The 21,873-nt window shown below is 29.7% G+C and overlaps 4 protein-coding genes across 6 annotated transcripts in view; 2 read left to right on the forward strand and 2 right to left on the reverse strand.

Moving 5' to 3' along the window:
• Window positions 1-77: 77 nt before the first annotated feature.
• On the forward strand, window positions 78-8,712 carry LOC107996009 (erbin). 2 transcript variants are annotated; one of them, XR_003697251.2, is made up of 12 exons: window positions 78-764; window positions 882-1,048; window positions 1,214-1,349; window positions 1,424-1,713; window positions 1,793-2,504; window positions 2,784-2,974; window positions 3,206-3,313; window positions 3,575-4,028; window positions 4,090-4,886; window positions 4,997-5,068; window positions 5,156-5,401; window positions 5,513-8,712. XR_003697251.2 is itself a non-coding variant. In XM_028665767.2 (12 exons), the coding sequence occupies exons 3-12, from the start codon at window positions 893-895 to the stop codon at window positions 5,330-5,332; spliced, it is 3,093 nt and encodes a 1,030-aa protein (XP_028521568.2). In that variant the 5' UTR covers window positions 118-413; window positions 536-764; window positions 882-892; the 3' UTR covers window positions 5,333-8,712. The 2 variants fall into 2 exon arrangements, 1 of the variants encoding a protein (XP_028521568.2); XM_028665767.2 differs by having other exon boundaries at window positions 118-413; window positions 536-764; window positions 5,156-8,712.
• On the reverse strand, window positions 8,700-14,133 carry LOC107995817 (lipoamide acyltransferase component of branched-chain alpha-keto acid dehydrogenase complex, mitochondrial). Of its 2 annotated transcripts, XM_017053510.3 has the most exons (6): window positions 13,455-13,693; window positions 13,233-13,337; window positions 11,484-11,608; window positions 10,693-11,239; window positions 9,368-9,763; window positions 8,700-9,169 (listed from the first exon to the last, which is right to left on the reverse strand). In XM_017053510.3, exons 2-6 carry the CDS (start codon window positions 13,269-13,271, stop codon window positions 8,933-8,935), a joined length of 1,344 nt encoding a protein of 447 aa, XP_016908999.1. In that variant the 5' UTR covers window positions 13,272-13,337; window positions 13,455-13,693; the 3' UTR covers window positions 8,700-8,932. The 2 variants fall into 2 exon arrangements, with proteins under 2 accessions (XP_016908999.1, XP_061938097.1); XM_062082113.1 differs by having other exon boundaries at window positions 13,233-14,133.
• Window positions 11,755-21,873, forward strand: part of LOC107995816 (cysteine protease atg4da) — a 43,098-nt gene continuing 32,979 nt past the window's right edge. The window contains exon 1 of the mRNA XM_062082112.1: window positions 11,755-12,115. The gene's annotated coding sequence lies outside the window, so the exon portion shown is untranslated. The remainder of the gene's footprint in view (window positions 12,116-21,873) is intronic.
• The window catches only part of LOC107995814 (metabotropic glutamate receptor), a 28,375-nt gene continuing 21,534 nt past the window's right edge, over window positions 15,033-21,873 (reverse strand). Inside the window, exons 5-6 of the mRNA XM_017053501.3 lie at window positions 21,188-21,659; window positions 15,033-17,945 (exon numbers count right to left, since the gene is read on the reverse strand). Of these exons, the coding sequence (XP_016908990.1) occupies window positions 17,800-17,945; window positions 21,188-21,659 (618 nt within the window). The 3' untranslated portion in view covers window positions 15,033-17,799. The remainder of the gene's footprint in view (window positions 17,946-21,187; window positions 21,660-21,873) is intronic.

Below are 21,873 nucleotides of genomic sequence, written 5' to 3' on the forward strand. Positions count from 1 at the left end.
CCACAAATATTGTAGATTTAAGATTCGTTCACTTTTTATGATAAAATTTGTATTATAATTAATTCATACTACTATATAGACAAAAATATTCAATAACGATCTGCTATATTGAACATGCATTTTTATTTCTGATTACGTTTGTAGTAATAAATTTTTACAAAATCTTTGTAATATATATTAGTGTTGCAAAATTTACAAACAATTATTTAAATAAAATATTGGTGTTATGAACAAACCATTAATATTATCGAAGATTTTTCGATAAATAGTAATCTCGTTGTATGCCTAGTTGAATCTCACAAATGTGTCAAATTGTTTTATCTTTGAAAGAACATTCTTTATTGCTTTATTGGATCATAATCAGTTACTACTCTATTGATTGTATAAAAGAATAGAATATGCAGCAAATAACAGTGAGATATATTTATAAACAGAATTTTTAAAGAGAAATATCCAATAACCTACATCTCATGACATAACCAGTGTTGATTAACGCATCATTACATTTTGTACATTATTTTCATTTCTATTTAAGGAAAAAGAACTTATCAAGTGCATCGCGTATCATAGTATTCGCGATGATGTGGCAAGAAATAACTTTGACGAAGCCGGCACGTAAAAAACCGAACATTGATACATTGATAGCTGAATGATTTTTAAAAATTTCATAGAACAATTTTTAGTGAATCCAGTTATTTTATTCAGGAATCTATCTTTTATTATAAATATATCGATGATAAAGAATCATTCTTGAAGTATTATAGGTAATAAAAGGAATTTTTCCATATTTATAAATTTCTTTAATTCTGATTATTATTAAAAAAAAATATTATGATTTCTTTTTATAAAATTACATATTTTTTAAAAAAATTTGTTTGTAGTTATACATGAAATGGGTAGTGCTTGGTGGCAGTGTGCTGCATGTTTGAGAACACAAGAAGAAGATATCTGTGAATTGCACTTAAATAATTGTAATCTTTATGATGTACCACCTGATGTGTTCATTTATGAGAGAACATTGGAAAAACTCTATCTTGATGCCAATAGGGTAAAAATAAATATTAGTGATTGTTTTATATATATATATATATATATATATATAATATATATATAATATATAATATATATATAATATATATATATATATATATATATATACATACATATTTCTGTTCCTATGATTCAAAGATATAATTTTCATATTTTATTATAGATAAAAGATCTTCCAAGACCATTATTTCAGTGCCATGAATTACGAGTACTTTCCCTCAGTGATAATGAAGTTACAACGTTACCACCCGCCATAGCATCATTAATTAACTTGGAATATTTAGACCTCAGTAAAAATAGTATGAATCTAAAAGTTTTATACATAATTCTTTTTGTAAATAATTCATCATAATTTTTGTATTTACTTTTTTAGGTATTAAAGAATTACCAGACAGTATAAAAGAATGTAAAAACCTTCGTTCTATAGATATCAGTGTTAATCCATTTGAACGTTTCCCAGATGCTATTACACATATTGTTGGATTAAGAGAATTGTATATAAATGATGCATACATAGAATATCTACCAGCAAATTTTGGAAGACTTTCAGCTTTGAAAACATTAGAACTTAGGGAAAATAATTTGATGACATTACCAAAGAGTATGAGTCGTTTAATAAATTTGCAAAGACTTGATATTGGTAATAATGATTTCACGGAATTGGTATGTTTATATTATATTTTTATATTATATTCTATGATTACCATTTATTAATTTATATACATTGATTTCTTCTTTTTAGCCTGAAGTTGTTGGGGATCTTATCAATCTCACTGAATTGTGGATAGATGGTAATGATATCAGACGTATACCATTTAACATTAATCAGCTTTACCGTTTAAATCATTTTGATTGTACCATGAATGCAATTCATATTATTCCATCAGAAGTAGAAGGATGGAGAGATATTTCCATTATGCATCTGTCATCAAATGAAATCTATCAATTACCAGATTCTCTTTGTTATTTACGTACAATTGTGACTCTTAAAGTTGATGACAATCAATTGAATGCACTGCCAAATGACATTGGACAAATGTCAAACTTAGAGGAGCTTATAGTTACTAAGAACTTCCTCGAATATTTGCCATCATCAATAGGACTTTTGCGAAAATTACATTGTTTAAATGTAGACAATAATTATTTGAGATGCCTTCCACCAGAAATTGGAAGTTGTACGGCGTTATCATTGTTGTCACTGAGATCAAACAATTTAACTCGAGTTCCACCTGAATTGGGACATTTATCTTCTTTAAAAGTACTCAATCTTGTAAACAATTGCATTAAATTTTTGCCCGTTTCTATGTTAAACTTGAGCAATTTAAAAGCATTATGGCTGAGCGACAATCAAAGTCAACCATTAGTGCCATTGCAACAAGAATTTAATTGTGAAGAAGACATGATGGTGTTAAGTTGCTTTATGCTACCACAAAAACCACGGCAAGAACTTGAGCGTAAGTATCTATTTCTATCTATTTGGTGATATATGGTATAAATTTTATGTATTGTATAATAGTATAATAAGTTTATATATAATAAAATATGATCCACTATTGCTGCTAGTGGATAATGAAGAAGAAGATGAAGAATGAAATGGTAAAGTATGTGCTAACAAATTTATTTACTAAAATATTTTATAATTAACTAAAATTGATAATGATATTATTTAAAAGTAATTAGAAATTTTTAATATAAATGCATATATAATTAGAATTTCGTTTTTTTTTTTATAGAAATAACACCAGCTGTAGGATTAATTTCGAGTTCAATTGTTGGTACTGGAAAAAGAATATGTTTTGCTGCTGAAGTAGAATCTGAGATCCCTAGACAACTTCACCGAGCACCAACTCCTTATCCTAAAGAATTGCGCAACCTTGCTAGGCATGCTCGCAATTTACATCATCAATCAGCACATGATGAAAGAGTAAGAGTCGCGATTTAAAATGCGATTATTCTTTCCTTAATTTTATATCACTTTTTTTCTTTTATTTCTTTCTTTTTTTCTAAGCTAACAGGGAAAGAAATGTCTATGAATTAAGAATAATACTGCAGAATATAATTTCAAAATCAATTAAAATATTTTTCTTATATTTTTTTATATGTAATTTATAATTAACATCTAGAATACAAGAAAATTGCCAATTGAAACTTACAGATGCATTTAGAACAGGAGACTATGATCAAAGAAGCTATTATTGCTACAACTACTTTGGACCTTACTTCAAAATCTGGGACCTGTTTTTCACAAAGTTTATTTAATAAGGTATTCATTAGAGAATTATGAAAAAGGCAATTTTATTAGATTGAAAAGTAATTATTATTGATTTTGATAATAAAGTTAAATAAATGTTACAATAGATTAAAATATGATTGAAAACAAATGAATTCAAGAAATACAAAAATATATATATATTTATATTAAAAAATAAACCAATATTAAATAAAATTTTATAGAGATAATCATAAAGTTTCTGCAAATAAGGAATAAAGAATCATGAAATAATTTTAAGTTTCTATTCTTTAGGGTTCACATTCATCATTATCACCAACTGAACATCATATATCAAAAGAGTGCAAAACTAATACTCCTACGGATATTGGAACAGAACAATCTGTTTCAGAAGAATCTTCCGACGAAGCGAACAAGACGGTTCTTGCAAAAGAAAAAAGTCCAGATATCAGAGAAGCAAAATATATTCGTAATCCTACATCTGAATACATTTCCAAACCTCCAACAGTAGCAGATTATGTAAATTCTACTTGGAAACCGGATGAATATTCAAAAGCAAATACAGCAAAAATTATTGAATCAGAAAAGTTTATAGAACCTTATAAAAGTATGCCTATTATTATAAGCAACAAAAATACTGATCATGTTCAAATACCAAAAGTAAATGAAGTACCACTTGTCCCACCACCATATCATATTGCTGCTGCATTTTCAAAAAAAGCAGCACTTTTTCAACAATTAAATCAATGTAAGTCATTTTCTTTTATTGTTATTAATATGTATATGGATTTTTTATTTTGTCATTGCAGCAGCTCAATTGGATTTGTCTCCTCCACAAATTGATATTAACACATCAAATTTAAAAATATCACAGGAAACGCAAATACAAAGTTATGACGAAGAACAATATAATGATAAATTTTCATCAAATAATACAGATGTAATTAATAAAACAAATAACGATGAAAAGATAAGTTCTTTTAATAATATTGATCAAACACATATATTGACAGAATCAATAGATCCAGAACAATCTTTAGAAGGAGATAGATCATTAAAACCAAGTAGAATTCCTATTTTAAAAACAAAACATTTAGAAAATATGAATTCTATTTCAAGCAGCGATTTATCAAATAAATGCACAAACTCTTCTGTTGAAGATTATGAAGCTTTAAAAATGTTGAACGCATCATGTATACCTACATCTCCGATAACAGGAAAAAAATATCGAAGTCCGCTTTCTATGCAACACAAAGTTTCGGATCGATCAAAAAAAATAATAAATGGAACTTCAAATAATAATACTTCTTGTGATAATTTATCTATGAATGCAACAAATTCAACTTTAGTTACAAATCCAAATATGGAAGGAACTTCAAAAACTTTATCTGTTGAAACATCATTAAATATGAACAATTCTATCAATGTAAAAAATAAAGCTAATTCTGGTCGAAGTACTCCAATTTTATCAAATAATAAGTTTCCAAATGAAGTGACCAATTCTAATGTTGATAAATATAAGATTGTTGGACGGAATGAATCATTAAACCCAGAAAGAAAACCAAGATTTAAATGGATGTTCGGGCCGCATAAAAACGCTAATGTTGTATGTTTCTTTTTCTCTTATCTTTTTTCTTTTTTTCTTATTTTATAATAATATTTACGTAATACTTTTACGATTCACAATTTATAACACAATTTATATTATTTGTACAGTTGCCTGTCCAAGTGAAAAAAAATCCTGGTCTTGGTTTTAGTATAGCAGGTGGAGTAGCAGGAGCCGAAACCGTAAATATTTCAAATTTAAATGAAATATAATGTTTTTTTTTATATAAAATTTTCTATTTTTTTAATTGGCATTTTTATTTATTCTAGGGAATTATAGTGACTAAAGTAAATCCAGATGGTCCTGCACAAGGTACACTTCGACCAGGAGATAAAATTTTAGAAGTGGATGGCATTGATTTTACTAAATCTGATCATAACAATGCTGTGGCTGTTCTTCGAGCAACAGGAGCAGTGGTATCCATGATGATTAGTCGTCATCAATGACATCTAGTTAAAGAAAAATAATCTTTTTTCATATACTAGTAATCAGCTTATGCACATTGAACATTTCATGTAAGTTTTTTTTAGTGTATATATTTTTTAACTAACATTAGTGCATATCATATTTCATTGAAAAAATGAAAGTTCCATTTTATTAGTTCTAAACGCTTGTTTTCATGGTAGCAAATCATACTTTCCGATATCATCGAATTGAATTATACGACTGAAACAGCGTTACCAAAGGTGGGAGTGGTGGCATTTATTTGAGCAAATATTTCTAGCTTCCAATGGTTACGCCTTATGAACCGAGCTTTTTTTAAAAAAAACAAATTCAAGAAAAATTCCGTTCATAGACTCTTAGATACCGTAGATTAGAAATACGCTCCCTTGCACAATTTATGATAAAAAGAAAAAAAAATTTAAAATGTGATGTACAATTAAAACTATTTTTAAGAAAAGTTTCTTCATGGGCCGATTCACAGCTCGCTCGTATTATTTGGGCACATAAATAGGTAAAATAGGAACTATTCAGCATAAAATTATAGAATGATAACTTTCTTCCTGAATTTCCAACTTCATAAAGATATATTTGTGTTATTTTATGGTGTTGATTATATTTGTGTCAACTTACTTGTTCTCTTTGCAGAGAGCTGACAATGTGCCAGAAACAAATACTATTTATTATTCATATACACTTAAAAAGAATACTATATAAAAAATGAACATATATTATGCATATATATTATATACAAATATTATCTTTGTCGATTAAATGAGATTCTTACAGAAATTTTTTTTAAGATATCACATAAAATATTTTGTATTTAGAAGTGATTTTTCTACAAATTTATCCAACAAAGATTTTAAAAGCACAAAAAAATGACCAATTTGTTTGTATTATTTAATAATTTTATTTTTATATTAAAAAATAATATAGTTTGAATTATTTGAAAAATATCTGTGAGAATCTTGTTAAGGTAAAAAAAAGAGATATTCTCCTGTGTACTCTAATTTTATTAGTAATATTTTTAATTTTTTTTATTAATTTTGCTATTGTTTTAAATTTTCTTTTCATTTTTTTATTCTTATTTTAAAAAATATTTTTTAATGAAGATTATTCATTAATAATACATTATATTTTCAAACGATTTTATATATTTTTACTTGCCATTGTTTCGTGATAAGTTTATTTTTATTAAATATTAGCGATTCTCTTATAACAGAATCAACTGTTAAGTGTTTGATAAAATAAGATCTTTATTATTATGGTTGTGAATTATTATATTTGATTCATTCTATGTAAAGAAACAAATGTATGTACCTTGTAGAAACTGTGTTTTCACAACAGTTATTAATATGGCATAATAATGCCAAATAGTAAGATAAAATATTACTTTTCTATGTTAGTAAAGTTAACAAAAAAAAATGAAGATTAATCATGTAAATGGGTAGAGCTGTGAGATAAATGTTTAGAAAGATTGATGATAAATAACATAAATGAATACTGTTCAAGTCAAGATATGAGTTATAACCAATATATTGTTTGTATCCCAGAACTTTTATAACAAAATAACAATCGCACTTCACTTTACCTCGCATTTACAGAATAATTACTACGCACATTCTCTTAATATATATATATATTTCATTACATATTTTATAACAGTTTTAATTAATTTTGTTAGTTATATAAGAATTTAGAAAAAATGATTTATGCATTTTTGAAAGTATGTTTAAATAATATTTATTTTTTTTATTGTCTTTCAAAGTCAGTACGATGTATTTTTGGTATTCATTTTTGTGGTTAATTTCTTTAATAAGTTAGTTTTATATAAATATAAATATAAATATATATATATATATATAATATAAATATATATATATATATTTATATATTACAGTTACATGATAGCTTTAAAATGAAAATATGCATGCATGTGCTCACATGATTGTTGAGTATGACTTTATATACATATATAAATATATATATATATATATATAAATTGTTCTCTTCTATAATTATCTGAGCTTCGAATTTTTCAGTATGTTATTTGGAATTATAGCGAAGTTTAGAGAGAGAACTTCCAGAATTGAGAATTATAACAAAAAGTGTTATATTTTCAGAAAGATTTCCTTCAAATATACCGGTACAACTTATTCAGTGAATAAGAATTATCACTGAATAATCTTTCTATGTAAAATACATAGAATTTTGATATATTTTAGAAATAAATTGACAAAAAAGAGCAGATTATTTTTGATTTAAATATTTTGTGAAAGTAATTTTAGATAACTATATACTTGTACTCATACATATAATTATAAAGTATTCTTAGTCAAATTATTTAATTATTTTTTATGAGTACATGTAGTTCTATGATATATATATATATATATAAAACTAGCTTGAGATTTAAATTTTGGATTAATTAAATTATCAATAATAATCTGCATACCTAGTCATATTGGAAAGTATGAAATATAATGAGGGTGAATTGTAATTTCATTTAATAATATTTTTATTTCTATTAATAATTTGTGTAATTTTTTTAATTATCAATTTTACTTTAAGATTTATGATAGAAAAGAATGATATATTTATTGTATGCTTTATGTTTCAACAAATACTCTTATATTCATTATTAGTATAATGTACAAAGTAAACTTTAAATATGTATTAATGTTTTCATAATAAGATATAACACTTTGTTTAATATGTATTATGTTGTGCTCAAATACTCAATTAGAATTTTCTGCAAGATAAATTAATATTTTAATTGTTAAAAAAAGAATTTTGGACCATAAAACGCATATACAATCTTTTCTACTACTCTAACTACTAAACAGACTGACTACTTTTTGAGCAAATATTTAAGTGGCATTTAATGGAATGTATTGATTGTACGGGAAATGTGTGATTAGAAATGGTACATGAAACTGTATATATAAAAAATTAAAAATATGTAAGTAAACAAGTGGTCGTACTCATTACTTAGATTTTAATTTGAATTATGATTTTTTTTTTTTTTTGATATTTTTCTTTCTTTTTATAACTTTTTTTTAATTTCATAAAATTAATCATTGATTTTAATTTGATAGAATAATTTTTTAAGTAAATTATAAAATGAAAATTGTTAATCAGAAAACAATAATTAGTACAACCACTTTCTCGACCTATTTTTTGGAATACCTACTCAAACAATTTGTATAACAATGTATAAATTAAATGTACAAAAAATGCTCACAGTGGTTTGACTGGTCATCATATAATAATTACCACACAGTTGTAACACTTTGAATATGTTAGGCAAAGATATTTTAACTTTCTTAAAAAGTCCTAGTTGGTTGTGCAGCAATAAATAAATTAATATTTACGTATAAAATGTTTCCAAATTTGTATTATTCTCTACATATCTATTCTTATAAAATCGAAATACAATTATAAGATTCTCGATTGTTTATTATATATAAAGTTCAAATCATTATATATATATATATATATATATATTGAATTATATATATATATATATATATATATATATATATATATATAAATTTCCATTAAAAAGATGCTTATTAAAATATTTCAGACATATATCATTTTTATACTCCTAATAATAAAAATACAGGATTTTCTATGTAATATTTCCAAAAATTCGAATACTTTGCCATTGTAACACCGTCCACTACTCGATGATCGGCAGCCCAACTAATAGAAATTATATTTGTGGCTATAATATTTTGTTTATCATCAAATCGTGGTAATTTTTGTATTTTTCCAAATGCGCCGATCACAATTTGCGGAGAAAGAATCACTGGTTTTGTGTATGTTCCACCAACCTGTAAATAATAGTTAAATTTTAAATATATTATTTTAAATTTATTATAAATATATTAAATAAGAGATAGAATTATTAAAATTTAAATTTGAAATTTGAAATTTAAAATTAATTTAAAACAATTTTAAAATTTAATTGTTTAATAATTAATATCACTTGATTTGTTTTGATTTTTTTTAGAAGATATTTTTAAACTTACAACACCGATATTTGACAATGTGAATGTTGTATTCGATAAATCGTTTAATGGAATCGAAGATTCTTTTCCAAGTTTTTGTAGTCGGTTTAATTCTTTCGCAATCTCTATGATATTCAAATTTTGAACATCTTTAATATTCGGTACAATTAAACCCTCAGATGTATCCATAGCAATACCAATGTTATGGCTCTTTTGAACGCGCAACGCTTGATTTTCCTCATCAAGCCAGCTATTTAACTGTGGCACTTTTTCTAATGCTCTAGATGCGGCTTTTATGAAGAATGGCATAAAACTTAATGAAACGCCTTGATCTTTCAGTGAATCTTTCACTTCGTTCCGGTAATCCATCAATCTGTTAATATTACACTCATCGCTATATACAAAATGTGGTATACTCTGTAAAATAATGTTACACTTTATCACTTTTATATATTTTTTACAATGAATTCATTTAATTATATGTTTATTTGCAATAATTAATGATGTTAATATACAGAAAAATATATACTTCATATTTGAATATAAAGATATAGAATTAAGAGATGAAATAATTAAAATGGTTATATTTTTTGAAACATTTTAATAACATTTCATCTGTCATTCGAACTGAGTGTTACTCGGATTCGATCGATCGTTATCAATCGTATATATGAACGTCATTTTCAGACGATGCATTTCTATTATCGAGTTCGTCATAATTCTCACGTTTCAATCACCGACATAATATATTGAAAATTTGCAATATGACAATTAATCGAATTCGTTATTATTAAATTACGAATTTTTTATTTCTTTTTTATTATTGATAAAACCATTGTTATTTAAATTAATTTTGTGATTGATAAACTAGTTTATTCAATCATTAATTTATCCTTTGCTATGTATTGTTTTAACTAATTAATAAATTGTTTATTGATGGTTAGCTGTTATAATTGCGTGAAATATGTGATAGATAAAATTTTGTTAATTTTGCAGTTTATGCATGATTTGCATTTTAATTAATAAATTATATTAATATTGCAGTTTCGAGACATTCATTATTATACATTGAGACATGTATTATACATTTTGTTATTATCTTAGAAAATCTTTTCTTAATAATAATATATAAATAATTCAATTTAAATATAGATTTTTCGTTTTTATATGCTCAATAAAAAATGAAAAAATAAAATATATATACATAAATTTTTTAGAGATAGGAAAGAAAATAAATACAATCAAAATGTTTTAAAACTATTCGATTAAAATAAATGATGTAAATATATTTTTTAGAAATTTCAACTTCTGTAAAATATTTTCGCGTAATAGAAAATTCAACTCACCAAGGATTGCGTCATCGTTTTCCACATATGTTTGCTATAACCTTTTATCGGCACCACTGTCTCCACTGTTGATTTTTCTTCGACTCTTTTTCTCATAGGATTAACAGAAATTTTTTCCAAGTGAGTCAATATATCTTCTTTAAGTACTCGACCATTTTTACCAGTGGAAACAATATCCTTTAAGTTAATATTCTTCTCCATAGCTATCCTTCTAACTGCAGGAGTGGCTAAAGTTCTTTCTAATCCACATTTTACTATGTGCTTTTCTTCGTTGCTTTCAAAATTTGGTTTACTTTTAATATTTGTGGTTTGTTGTTGCTGCTGTTGCAGATTCTTAGAGATCGTTGTCCTATCTTGTGCGTTTTCATTATCGTCATCTAGTTCAATGTCCAGCAATGAATTCCCTATCAAAGCTATATCATCCACCTTGTAGTGCAAGGCTTTAATTAATCCGTCGTAACGGCTGGTAATCGTCACAGATGCTTTGTCGCTTTGAACCTCACAAATGTTATCGAATTGAGACACTCGGTCGCCTGGTTTCACGTACCTATATATTTGAATATACGGAGCTACATTTCATTTATCTTTAATACATTTGGAATAAAACGTATTATCGTCGCACTATTGGATACTTTGGATGTATTTATATATAGGTTATGTGTTTTTATTTAAAAATAACTTTTTTTTTTAATTCTTTAAGAAAAAGATAGTCTAATAATGGTAAAGAGAAATGATCGATAATTGCGAACGTTGGATATAATGATTAACGGAAAATTCATTGTTTTGCTCACCATTCTTTTATCGTGACGTCTCGAATTCCTTCTCCGATATCCGATAGTTTGAAGGGGACGATGGTTCCATATCGAAAGTAGCTTACGGAGAAAAATCGACATTTTTGATTGCGTATATTTCTACCCTAAATAAATATTGATTTCTTTATAAATTCGTCAGCAATAACTTGGCAATTCTTGTTTTTGAATAATTTCGTGTATTTATTTTAAATTTATGTTAGAAACGAAATAAGAAAATTATATATTTGTGTTTACATTCAAACGTCAAATTTTAAGAAATACTATCTTATACATTGAATTGGCGTATTGAATTCGTTATCGATTATTATTAAAAGTCGATCAATTTAATTTCGATTATACAATCGATTAGTATAACGTTCTGTAGCTATCTTTAGTTTGAATTTTGATTTAAGTAAGTGAATCGGATGTGAATAAAGTGAAGTAAAAATTGTCAAAAAATAATCGAATAGAAATGAATTAGTGATTTAAAGAATCAATTAATAGTAGTATATTGTTGCTTGAAGATAATTTGAATCAATATATAAATTAAATCAACTGCTTCTGGATAATTTTCTCAGATCCGAAGACAAATACGTTAAGCTTAATAATGGGAAGGAAACATCTGTAAACTGGTAAATGATTATCTATTTACACAATTTATCTTATCTTTTAATATCTGTATTAACAAAACAAAACATATACTTATTATAAATCAAGTGTTTTGATGTTTTAATGTTTTGTTACAAATATTTAAAATTAATTAGTTAGATGATTGTAATATGTAGTAGGAAACATTAACCAATCACGTTATACAATTTATAGAAATTATCCAATCAAAACAATTCTTATTTCTTCAAATTTTTCCTATTTTTAAAAACTATATAATAATTCATTATTTAATCAAATATACATCATATTCAACTCGAAATTTGAAACAGAATCAAAATGAATAGAAATCAAATTGGAAACCTTTCATAATTCTCTATTAATTCCGTTACATATTCTGACACAAAATGTAGACGCTTTTAGCAACTTTGATCAGATGGCTAGGTCGCGTGTTAATTTCATTTATTGCGACACGGTTACGTGTTTATTACTTTAGTAGTTCTCTGATGTATAATTTGCTCAGAGACCACAAAATGGAGTGTATCGTAAGAGGTGACGTTCTGTAGTAGAACATATATTGGCTCTCTAAAGGTTGAACAATCCCAATATAAACGGCATATAACTAGATTGCTAGCCATATCTACGTCATGTTGATTAAACAGATGATACGATGCAAAGAATACTTGTTATTTTCCTTGTTCTCTATATATTTTAGTTATTTAATTTGATTTTTGATATTAAGTGTGACAAAATCATCATGTTCTTGTTAATAATAAAATAATCGTAAATTTATTTTTAAATTTATTTTCATCTTAAATTAATCATTTTTATATTTGATATTTTACAATTTTGTTCAAATTGAAATATTTCATTCATATATTCATATACAATTCATATATAAATAACTTTGTCTATTATATGATTGATTTTTTTTTTATTTTTATATGACATATATATTTTAATTTAAACAACATTTCAAATATTGAACATCAAAGTGATTCAATTTATCATGGAATCGTTTTGTTCGTTAAACGCGCACTCGAAAATTACCGAGGATAGCCGAAATTACACGATGATATAATATCTATGATGATTTATCGATTCATATAAAGATATATCGCTTTAAATTCAGTGTTCTCTTACCAAAAATGTTAAAAACGTGAACTTCTTGGTTATTGCCATCGCTTTACCAGAAAATTTTCACCAGTTCCGAATATAATCAAGATTTTCTTTTGAAATATATCGCAGCTAATGGAAAAGTGAGAGATTGTCCATAATTATAAAGATATAAGAGCGTAGATCTTTCAAGCAAGCTTGTTATTATCATTGCGTCAGTATTATCAAAATAATATATTATTTACGTACTGGGAAGAGAAATTACGCAACTTCTGTAGTGTAACACTGGCACTGGTAAAGAATGAAATTATTTTGTATTTAATGAACGATTATATTCCGTTACATTCCTTTGATGCACAAACGTTAGTTTCAACGAGCTCTTTCGTGGTTTTGTTCGCCATTGATAATATTTATGATCGTTGTTTAATCGATTGAAATTTTGACATTTAAATTTAAATGCACATTGGATCTGCATAATAATGAAGCAACTGTAAAATAACGATCATTTTCAAATATATAATTATTTTCGTATATATAATTATTTAACTGTTTTTTCGTTTTCTTCTAATGATTAGATAAGATACATTTATATAGAATCGAATATCAAAAGAATTGTTCTTCTATTTCAATTAATATTTTTTCCTTTAATATTTTCGATTGTTTAAAAAATTTGGACTTTGCATGCAATACAAGTTATGAATATTCTTACACAGGTCACTCAATATTAAGATGTATTTGAATGTAAAAATATTTTTTCATGATAGTTGATGTGTAAATGTATCGAATACGAGAGTGTGACTTATGCGACAGTTTATATTTAAAAAAAATTAAATAAATTTGATTCTTTCTGATTATGGAAATGACGAATCAAATTCGATTGTTTATCAGCATTTAAGAATATATAGAAATATATAGAAATACACAAATACAGGTTAGATCGCGATTCATGGATGATTTATTATTAAATTATAATTTTTAAGATTTTACACAATTTTATATCACATATTAACGTGTTTTTATTCGAGAAATAGTTGCTAATACCTCGTCTCGAAAAGTACTTAAACTAATCAATATTAAAACATAACGTAAAGGCATTAAAAATCAAGAGAAACTGTAAATGTAATCCTTCAATTCAAAGTTGAAAGCACAGCCGGACAATTTGATTCTTGTTGGCTGCTAATTTATCTGTCACTAAAATCAGGTTACAGTCCCATAAGTCACTGTAGTGAATATGACGCTTACGTCATCGGATTTACGTGCCCATATGAATTTTCTGATTATATTAAAGTGGAATTAAAATTATTTTATCAAATATATCAATATATATTGATCTTGAAGTGATAATTCAGAGATTTCGAATATATTATATATACATGATTTATCCCTCTATCTTATGTAATATATTATATCAATTATTCTGGAATAGCTAACGTAAGTTAATTACAGATATAATATGCATATGCACGTAATATATATATATGTATATTATATTTTCACTTTTAAAGTAAATGACTATCATTATTACTAATAGAACGAGAAAGTATAAATTTAAATTGGGGATTAAGTGCATAGTGAATGTAATATCATGTTTTTTTTTTGACGCGGATTATGATAAAGAAATTTATCAAATACAATGCAAATGTCGAAATCAAGATGGATAATTTATTTAATTAAATTAAATTTCTGTTGAAAAATGATATTAAAAAATGATATTAAACTTTTAAGTTATCTAATTAAATTTGATCAACTTATTTTTTTATTTATAGTAATTGGAATGAAGGAGAGGAATTATTTTTTAGGTAGAGTGATATAATAAAACGCCATTGATTCCATTTGACGGGGCAAATCTATTTCAATGCTCGATCTTATAATAAAAGATACAAAGTTATCTTTTTGTACGATGCTTCGGTTTCACGTCAAAGTATAATTGCCCATCATATTAATGCTCTTCTTCTTTTGATAACGAATTTTGCATTTCGTAACAAGTACATTTGAATCATTCGCGTGTTATAATTATCGAAGATTACAATTTCAAATATGAATAGTTCGTGTAACAAGTTAATTTTTTTATATCTCGATTTTTCTTAACTACAGTCCAATCTTTGCAGTTTAAGCGAATTATAATTTTCAAGGTCGCGCACGATCGTTTTAAATCACACTCTTTCGTGTTCTTTCGCTAACCACCTTATATACAACGAAATCAAGATGTTGTTTTAATCGAGTGTAAATTCTGATATTGGTCGAGCCAGGTTAAAGGTTCGCCTTAAAGCGATTTATTTATTGTCTACTGTTCATGAAAGAAGTGTGTATACGTGTGTGCGTGTGAGTATATTGAATTTACGCCGTCACGTAGTCGGCCTAGTTTCAAAATTTTCCGCCATTCATTTTTCCCCTGTCATTGTCACTTCCCTCTGACTCCCTCTTCCCGTACATTCTTCCTGTGCTCCAGTTATTGTTCTAAAGTTTCGCACGGCGAACTATCGAATTGCACTTCTTTTACGATCCTTTTTTATTGACTGTTGGTAATTCCGTTATTCGCGATCCGAACGACCACTTTACCGATTGTTAGAAACAACATAAATAAACCTTTATAAACGCTCAACTCGTTACAGATATCGTGATAATATACATCTAAGGGAATAATAACGATCCATCTCATAATAGAAAACGATTTCGATTCCATTTCACAATCCCGAGACGATTAAAAAATATCGAAGAAGTGTATATAATTCGAATGAAAATTTAATTTCGGTCCCCGATTATAACGACTTCTTTCGAGTTGTAAGATGCAACTTGAATATCGACAGAGCATCGCGAATAAAATTAACAAATTCACGCAATTATTACGCGTCCCGAGGAAGGAACACATGAGATCTCGCGCAGCGATAATAACTCTGTGTATATGTATAAGTACGTGTGTGATGAATATCCTATTTTTAATATAATATGTATATAATATATATACATGTCGCGGAATGTAAATATTTTTCTTCTTTTTCTTTTTTTTTCTTTATATATATATATATAAATATATATATATAGTTCGTCAACGATCTACGTGGGAGAAGTGCACAATGAACGTCGATCACTCGAAACAAGCTAATTACATATGCGCGAGCGAACCATTTCCGACAGAATAATTTCTGGCACGAGCTTATCCCTTACGCGCGAACGCACACCGTGCATGCATTCCAACGATTTAGCGCAGTTTCGAACTAAATACCGAAAGAGAAAACTCCATTCGTCGCGTCATTATTAATCGTAATCGAGTTTAATCATTGACACGCGGGTGAACACGCTGGTTTAATCGTGCCAATTAGTCGGCTCGTTAAACCAATAAACGATACAAACATCGTAAAGTACATTTGCCGGTCACAGATTAGCTCGAACAACGAGTCGAATTTTTCTCATGGATTTACATTATCTTTATCCCTACGTCCGTTATCAATTTACGATTCGTTTGATACGTACGATACGTATTCTCTCGTCCATAAACATATGGATACCCGTTTAATTATAACTTGCATCAAAAAATACAATAACATAATATTGAATATGGCACGAAGAATATTCAAAATTTTTTCCATAATTATTTTTAATTATTAGTCTTGATATTCTGACGAGTTAACAATTCGAAGCATTTAATTAATTAAATTATTCAACGGAATACCAGATATCAGATATTATTAGACGCATTTAATAAAATATAAAATTTCAAACGAGCATCGTTTCATAATAGTAATAGTAATAATAATAATAGTAATAATAATAATTTACATCGTACGTCGGTCGTTCGTTAAAACCGGCAAGTATCTACACACACACTTATGCACAGAGGTATATATGTATAAGTTCAAACTCGTGCCACCAGGTTACATTCGTGTTACGACGGTACCTAATAACATAGGCGTATATATAAATATCCGTGTTTACGTTCATATATTATTCACGAGGATAACCGTTTGTAACGTAACAGTAACAATAACAACAGCGATCTCAATTACGATCGAGTGATCTCGATATATAATGAACGAGCGAAGACGACAGTTTACGACGACAGAGATACGATCCAGTGTCGTGTAATTTGAATAATAGGCAACGCGGATTTTTTTATTTAAATAGTTCGCTTAATTTAAGAAGTCCACGCACCACTTTTAGTCGCACATCACCTGCGCGATACGCAATAAAACGGGAGAGAAATCTATAAGTGTATATACACATTGCGTGTGTTTATCTTTTTTTATCTCTCTTCTTCTTTTATTCGTCGAATCGAAAGACGCGATTCTACCGATGGAAGGAAGTTGAGCTTACCCCACATAGAGGAACCAGCGTATATCGTAGGAACAAGCGGCGCGGACAGAGAAGGAAAAATCGCAAGTGGCCTCGTTAAGCCTCGTCTCCACAGATTTTTACCAGTTTCGCTCCTTTTTGCCGCGCAACACGTTTCTCTAAACTCGCCATTGCTGTCCCTCTTTTTATTAACACGGATTCGCACTATTCACTGTGCTCCTTCGTTCGAAGGAAGTCCAGAGGGGAGGAGAGGAGTTGGCCGAGCGCCAGGACGTCCCCCTCTCCCGTACGAATTATAGCTTCTCTACAGCTGCGCCACTTGCTCGTTATTAGTTTTGCTCGATGCGTTCGATGCCAAGGAGATCTCTGTCACTCCTACCGACGTCTGCACCGCCGCCGTGAGCGCGCTTTGAAGCGGCATGCTCTCGCTGGTCAGCTCGCATCCCGTGTCTGAAATTTATTTAATTTTACATCCATACAGATAGATTAATAGAATAAATAGAGCAAAATACGTGAAAAATGTTCGAATCGAGCCGCGATCTTCAATTTTATTTTCACGTACTTTTCATTTATTCGCAACGCTGAAACATTATGAAGAGGAAAACTCTTCGAATATGGATTCGTTAAGTCTTCAATTTCAATCCCTATTAAAATTTTTTAAAACTTTGAACGTGTCAATTAGTTCCGCCACTTAATTCGCGACACGTATGCACATCCAACGATTATGCACACTTGGCTGATGCACATTTCTAAAAGGCGACGAAAGGAAGGTTTTAACAGTGGTTTTAGAGAGTGTCATTTATGATAGGAAAGTACGATCTCTTCCCATTCTTGATTGTTCAAAGACTGGAAATACGGCTGTTTCATTCGTATCGCTTTTTCTCTCTTTTCTCGCAAATCCTGTGCCATCACAGGAGACAAAGAAGGATCGTCGTGTGGGAGAAACGGCGATGTAATTGGGGAAAAGTTGGTGGCGTATTTTGCGTGTAGACGCAATCCGCGCGGGAAAGCGGCTTTAAACTTGCACGGAAACAACACCGGGAAATGAAAATTTCCACTATTAGTTCGAAACTTAACTCCGCGGAGAGTTGGAAAGAGCAAACGGCTGGCGGCTGGCCGGCCATATCGTTCCTCTCTGATGATCATCGAAGTTAAGCCGGTTTAATTGGAATTGATATTTGGCCAGGGGTGGAGGGGAGGAAGCTTCCTTCGTTCGAAACTAAACGAAAGAAGAAAAAATCTCTTCCCTGATAAATTAAAATTGGGTATTTAAAAGGGACTCGAGAGAAGTGGAATCTTCCCGTTTTTTAAAACCGGCGTTGGTTTCATCCTGTTAGAAGTTTTTTTCTTCGAACGAAACAGATTCGATCGAGGAACAACCGTTCGTATTATTAAATTGTTCGATCGAAACGGAAACGTACGAGAGGGAAAAATAGATAAAGGAATGGATGATTGACGAGGATGGAAAAATTCTAAAATTACCGATCGCGTATCGGACGTGTGATAAGAGCGGCGTGACGTATCGATTGTTCGAAGTTAAAAAAAAAAAAAAAGGAAAAAAAGAAAGTGACAGGAAACATTGTTATTCGATGTCGATCGTTTTGATACCAGTAGATGGTGCGAGACCAAGTTCTCCCTCGAGAGAGAAAAATGTCGATCGTAATTAGCGTTAAGAGGTTCGATCGAGACGATATTTCCCTACCTTATACGCGATATTAACCGTGTTTCGACTCCTCCTATCCAGTAACGAGCGGATAATTAGTACGCAGTTAATAATACATTCCGGCTGATCGATCCTGGCGAGGAGAAGCCTTGATTTTAGACGAGTCATCTCTCTCTCTTTCTCTCTCCCATTTAGAGAATCTATCGTTTCGAAATTTTCGAAAACGGCCGCCTTTGAAAATTTAATATCTCGTAATATCGGGAGGGAAACGGAGGAAAGGAGGAGGGGAGTTGGCAACCAGCGACGACTAACGATTCTCGCGAAATTCCACACGTAAATTGCACTCTCGCTGTGGAGTAATGGTGCGAGTAACTGCGGCGAAATGACTTCCCTTTAATGTACGAGGAACACCAAGGGATTGAGGAATATTATTTAAAACAAAGCGTCAAACGAATCTTTGAAAAAAATGAAGTAAAGTAGCGTTTCAGGCTACAGCAAGAAAGAAATTATAAATTCTGTGTAAAAGTATTCTTATTAGTTCTTGATTATTCGAGCTTCTCCCTCTGGACCTTATAAATCAATCAAGAAAGAATATAATTTTTCGAAGACGATTCGAAAGATGACCAGCTCATCAGCAGAGACTCCGCTCCCTTTTTCTCGTGAGGATATTTCGAGAGAGGAGGAGAGAGGGAGTGAAGAGGGAGAGGGGAAGAGAGACGTGGCAGATCCGAGAATTAATAATTTAGCGCAGCGTGAACAGTAATCCTTGCACGTCCGTGTAACTAACCCATGTAATTACGTGTAAGGGACAATGGTAATGGAGGAATCGATTTCCATATGGAAATTGGATGGAGAATCCACCGATATCGTGTTAAGCATTATTTCAGACTCGAGAGAAACGACATCGAGCGAAGTAAAAAAGAAATTAGCGATTGTTCAAAGAAGAGGGGAGATTACCTTTCTCATCCGAATAAAGTGTGGAATCATCGAGAAAAATTTCTCTGTCCATCTCTGGATTTCTTAATTTCCACCTTTCCTTCCAACGATCATCCGTCATTGAATTCTTAAATTTAAAACTTCAAATTTCAAAACTTTCGTGTCCCACGCTCGAATCGGCGAATAACAATCTTCTATTTATATGGCTCGACCTTAGGGATCAGGTTACGCGAGTTGCGAACTCGATCCTCACGAAGAAAGTACGAGAAGATAACGGTCGTTGAGCGAGGAGAGGCAGTGTTACAAGATGTTGGCGGCGTGCCGAGGCGTTCGCCACCATCGGTGTTTTCGGTCATTCTCTTCGTAATTTTGCGAGTCGAGTCGGATTCGGATTATTATTAGCCTACACCTTGTTCCATTTTCTAAAAATGGAACATCTATGCTATATTGTATTTCGCGTTTCGTTTTATGGGATCGTTTTTTTTTTTTAAATAGAATCTCAATCTTGGCAATTTGATGATTCATCACCGAGGTTTCCCCTTTCGTTTTATGTTTGGGATAATTGTTTTAAAAAATTTTCGTTTAGGGAACTGAATTTATGCGTGCGAGTAGTAATGCATGTAACACGTATAATGCGCAATCAATACGTCCACCGTTTGCGACCGTTTGCTTATCTTGGCCACTGATCTCTGCAGACTCAGAGACGATATTTTATATTGGAATACACGTATATCTCGCAGTAGATAAATCATCCTTCCCTCCCATTTTCATCGATCGATAATTTATCATGAAAAGAGATTTAATCGTTTTCCACCAGTCAAACGAATTTTTCAATGTATATATATATATGTATATATAAATCAATCATCTTTCGAATTATTCTTTTAAACGAATACATTTTGGTTCCTCGTTTTTCAACCACAATATTTAACTATACTATTACATGTACTAAAGGAACAAATGTATTCATTTATACATACATGATTCCTCGTTTTTCAACCACAATATTTAACTATACTCTTTACATTTAATTATACATTTGGTGATAGAAGAAATATATATATATGGTTGTCAATTTTTTAACTAAACTCACATTTGGTGATGGAAGAGGTGCCGGCGCTGCTTCCCTGTTTTTTCGACTTATCTCCCATGGTGACCTTCCTCCGGATATTTTTGTCCGGTTGGAAGAGGATGATGTATATCTTGGGGGAATAAAGGCAAACGAGTGTGACGGTCGCGCTCAGGCTGATGGCAACGCAAAGGGTGGTGATCTGTGTCTCGTGCGCGTTCCCGGTTCCAAAGTAGATCGGGACGAATGCCAGCCATATGATGCAAGTTGTGTACATGGTGAAGCCGATGAACTTGCTCTCGTTGAAGTTCTCCGGTATTTTCCGCGTCTTCACCGCGTACACGGTCGAGATCAGGATCAGCAACGCGTTGTACAACTGGGAGAAAAGGAAGCTCATGTCCTGGATGTTGCACTTGAGGATCACCTGCTTACGATCCGGATAGAAGAATCTCGTGCCCGGTGGCTCGATGATCATCCACACCAGCGTCAGCACGATCTGAAATTACAATTTTTTTCTTTTTTTGAGAGGAGAAAAAGCGAAGGAAGTTAACTTTAAATCCCAAATAATTGAACCATAAATTTTCTAACCCATTCCAAATTCCATGAAATCGCTCGATCAGAAATTTTCCTATTTTTCCAAATCCCCATACACCCATACAGATACGAGATGCCATTATACCATGGATAATTGGAAAGCCCGACTCACCGTA

This window comes from Apis cerana, linkage group LG11, assembly GCF_029169275.1.
Source record: "Apis cerana isolate GH-2021 linkage group LG11, AcerK_1.0, whole genome shotgun sequence".
Taxonomy (NCBI): Eukaryota; Metazoa; Arthropoda; class Insecta; order Hymenoptera; family Apidae; genus Apis; species Apis cerana.

Coding starts and splice junctions, on each gene's coding strand:
- LOC107996009 (XM_028665767.2), top strand. CDS start 893: ATGGGTAGTGCTTGGTGGCAGTGTGCTGCATGTTTGAGAACACAAGAA. Junction 3,314..3,574: donor CACAAAGTTTATTTAATAAG/GTATTCATTAGA, acceptor TCTATTCTTTAG/GGTTCACATTCATCATTATC. Junction 4,887..4,996: donor CGCATAAAAACGCTAATGTT/GTATGTTTCTTT, acceptor TTATTTGTACAG/TTGCCTGTCCAAGTGAAAAA.
- LOC107995817 (XM_062082113.1), bottom strand. CDS start 13,271: ATGGCAATAACCAAGAAGTTCACGTTTTTAACATTTTTG. Junction 11,240..11,483: donor GACGTCACGATAAAAGAATG/GTGAGCAAAACA, acceptor TCAAATATATAG/GTACGTGAAACCAGGCGACC. Junction 9,764..10,692: donor AAACGATGACGCAATCCTTG/GTGAGTTGAATT, acceptor ATTATTTTACAG/AGTATACCACATTTTGTATA.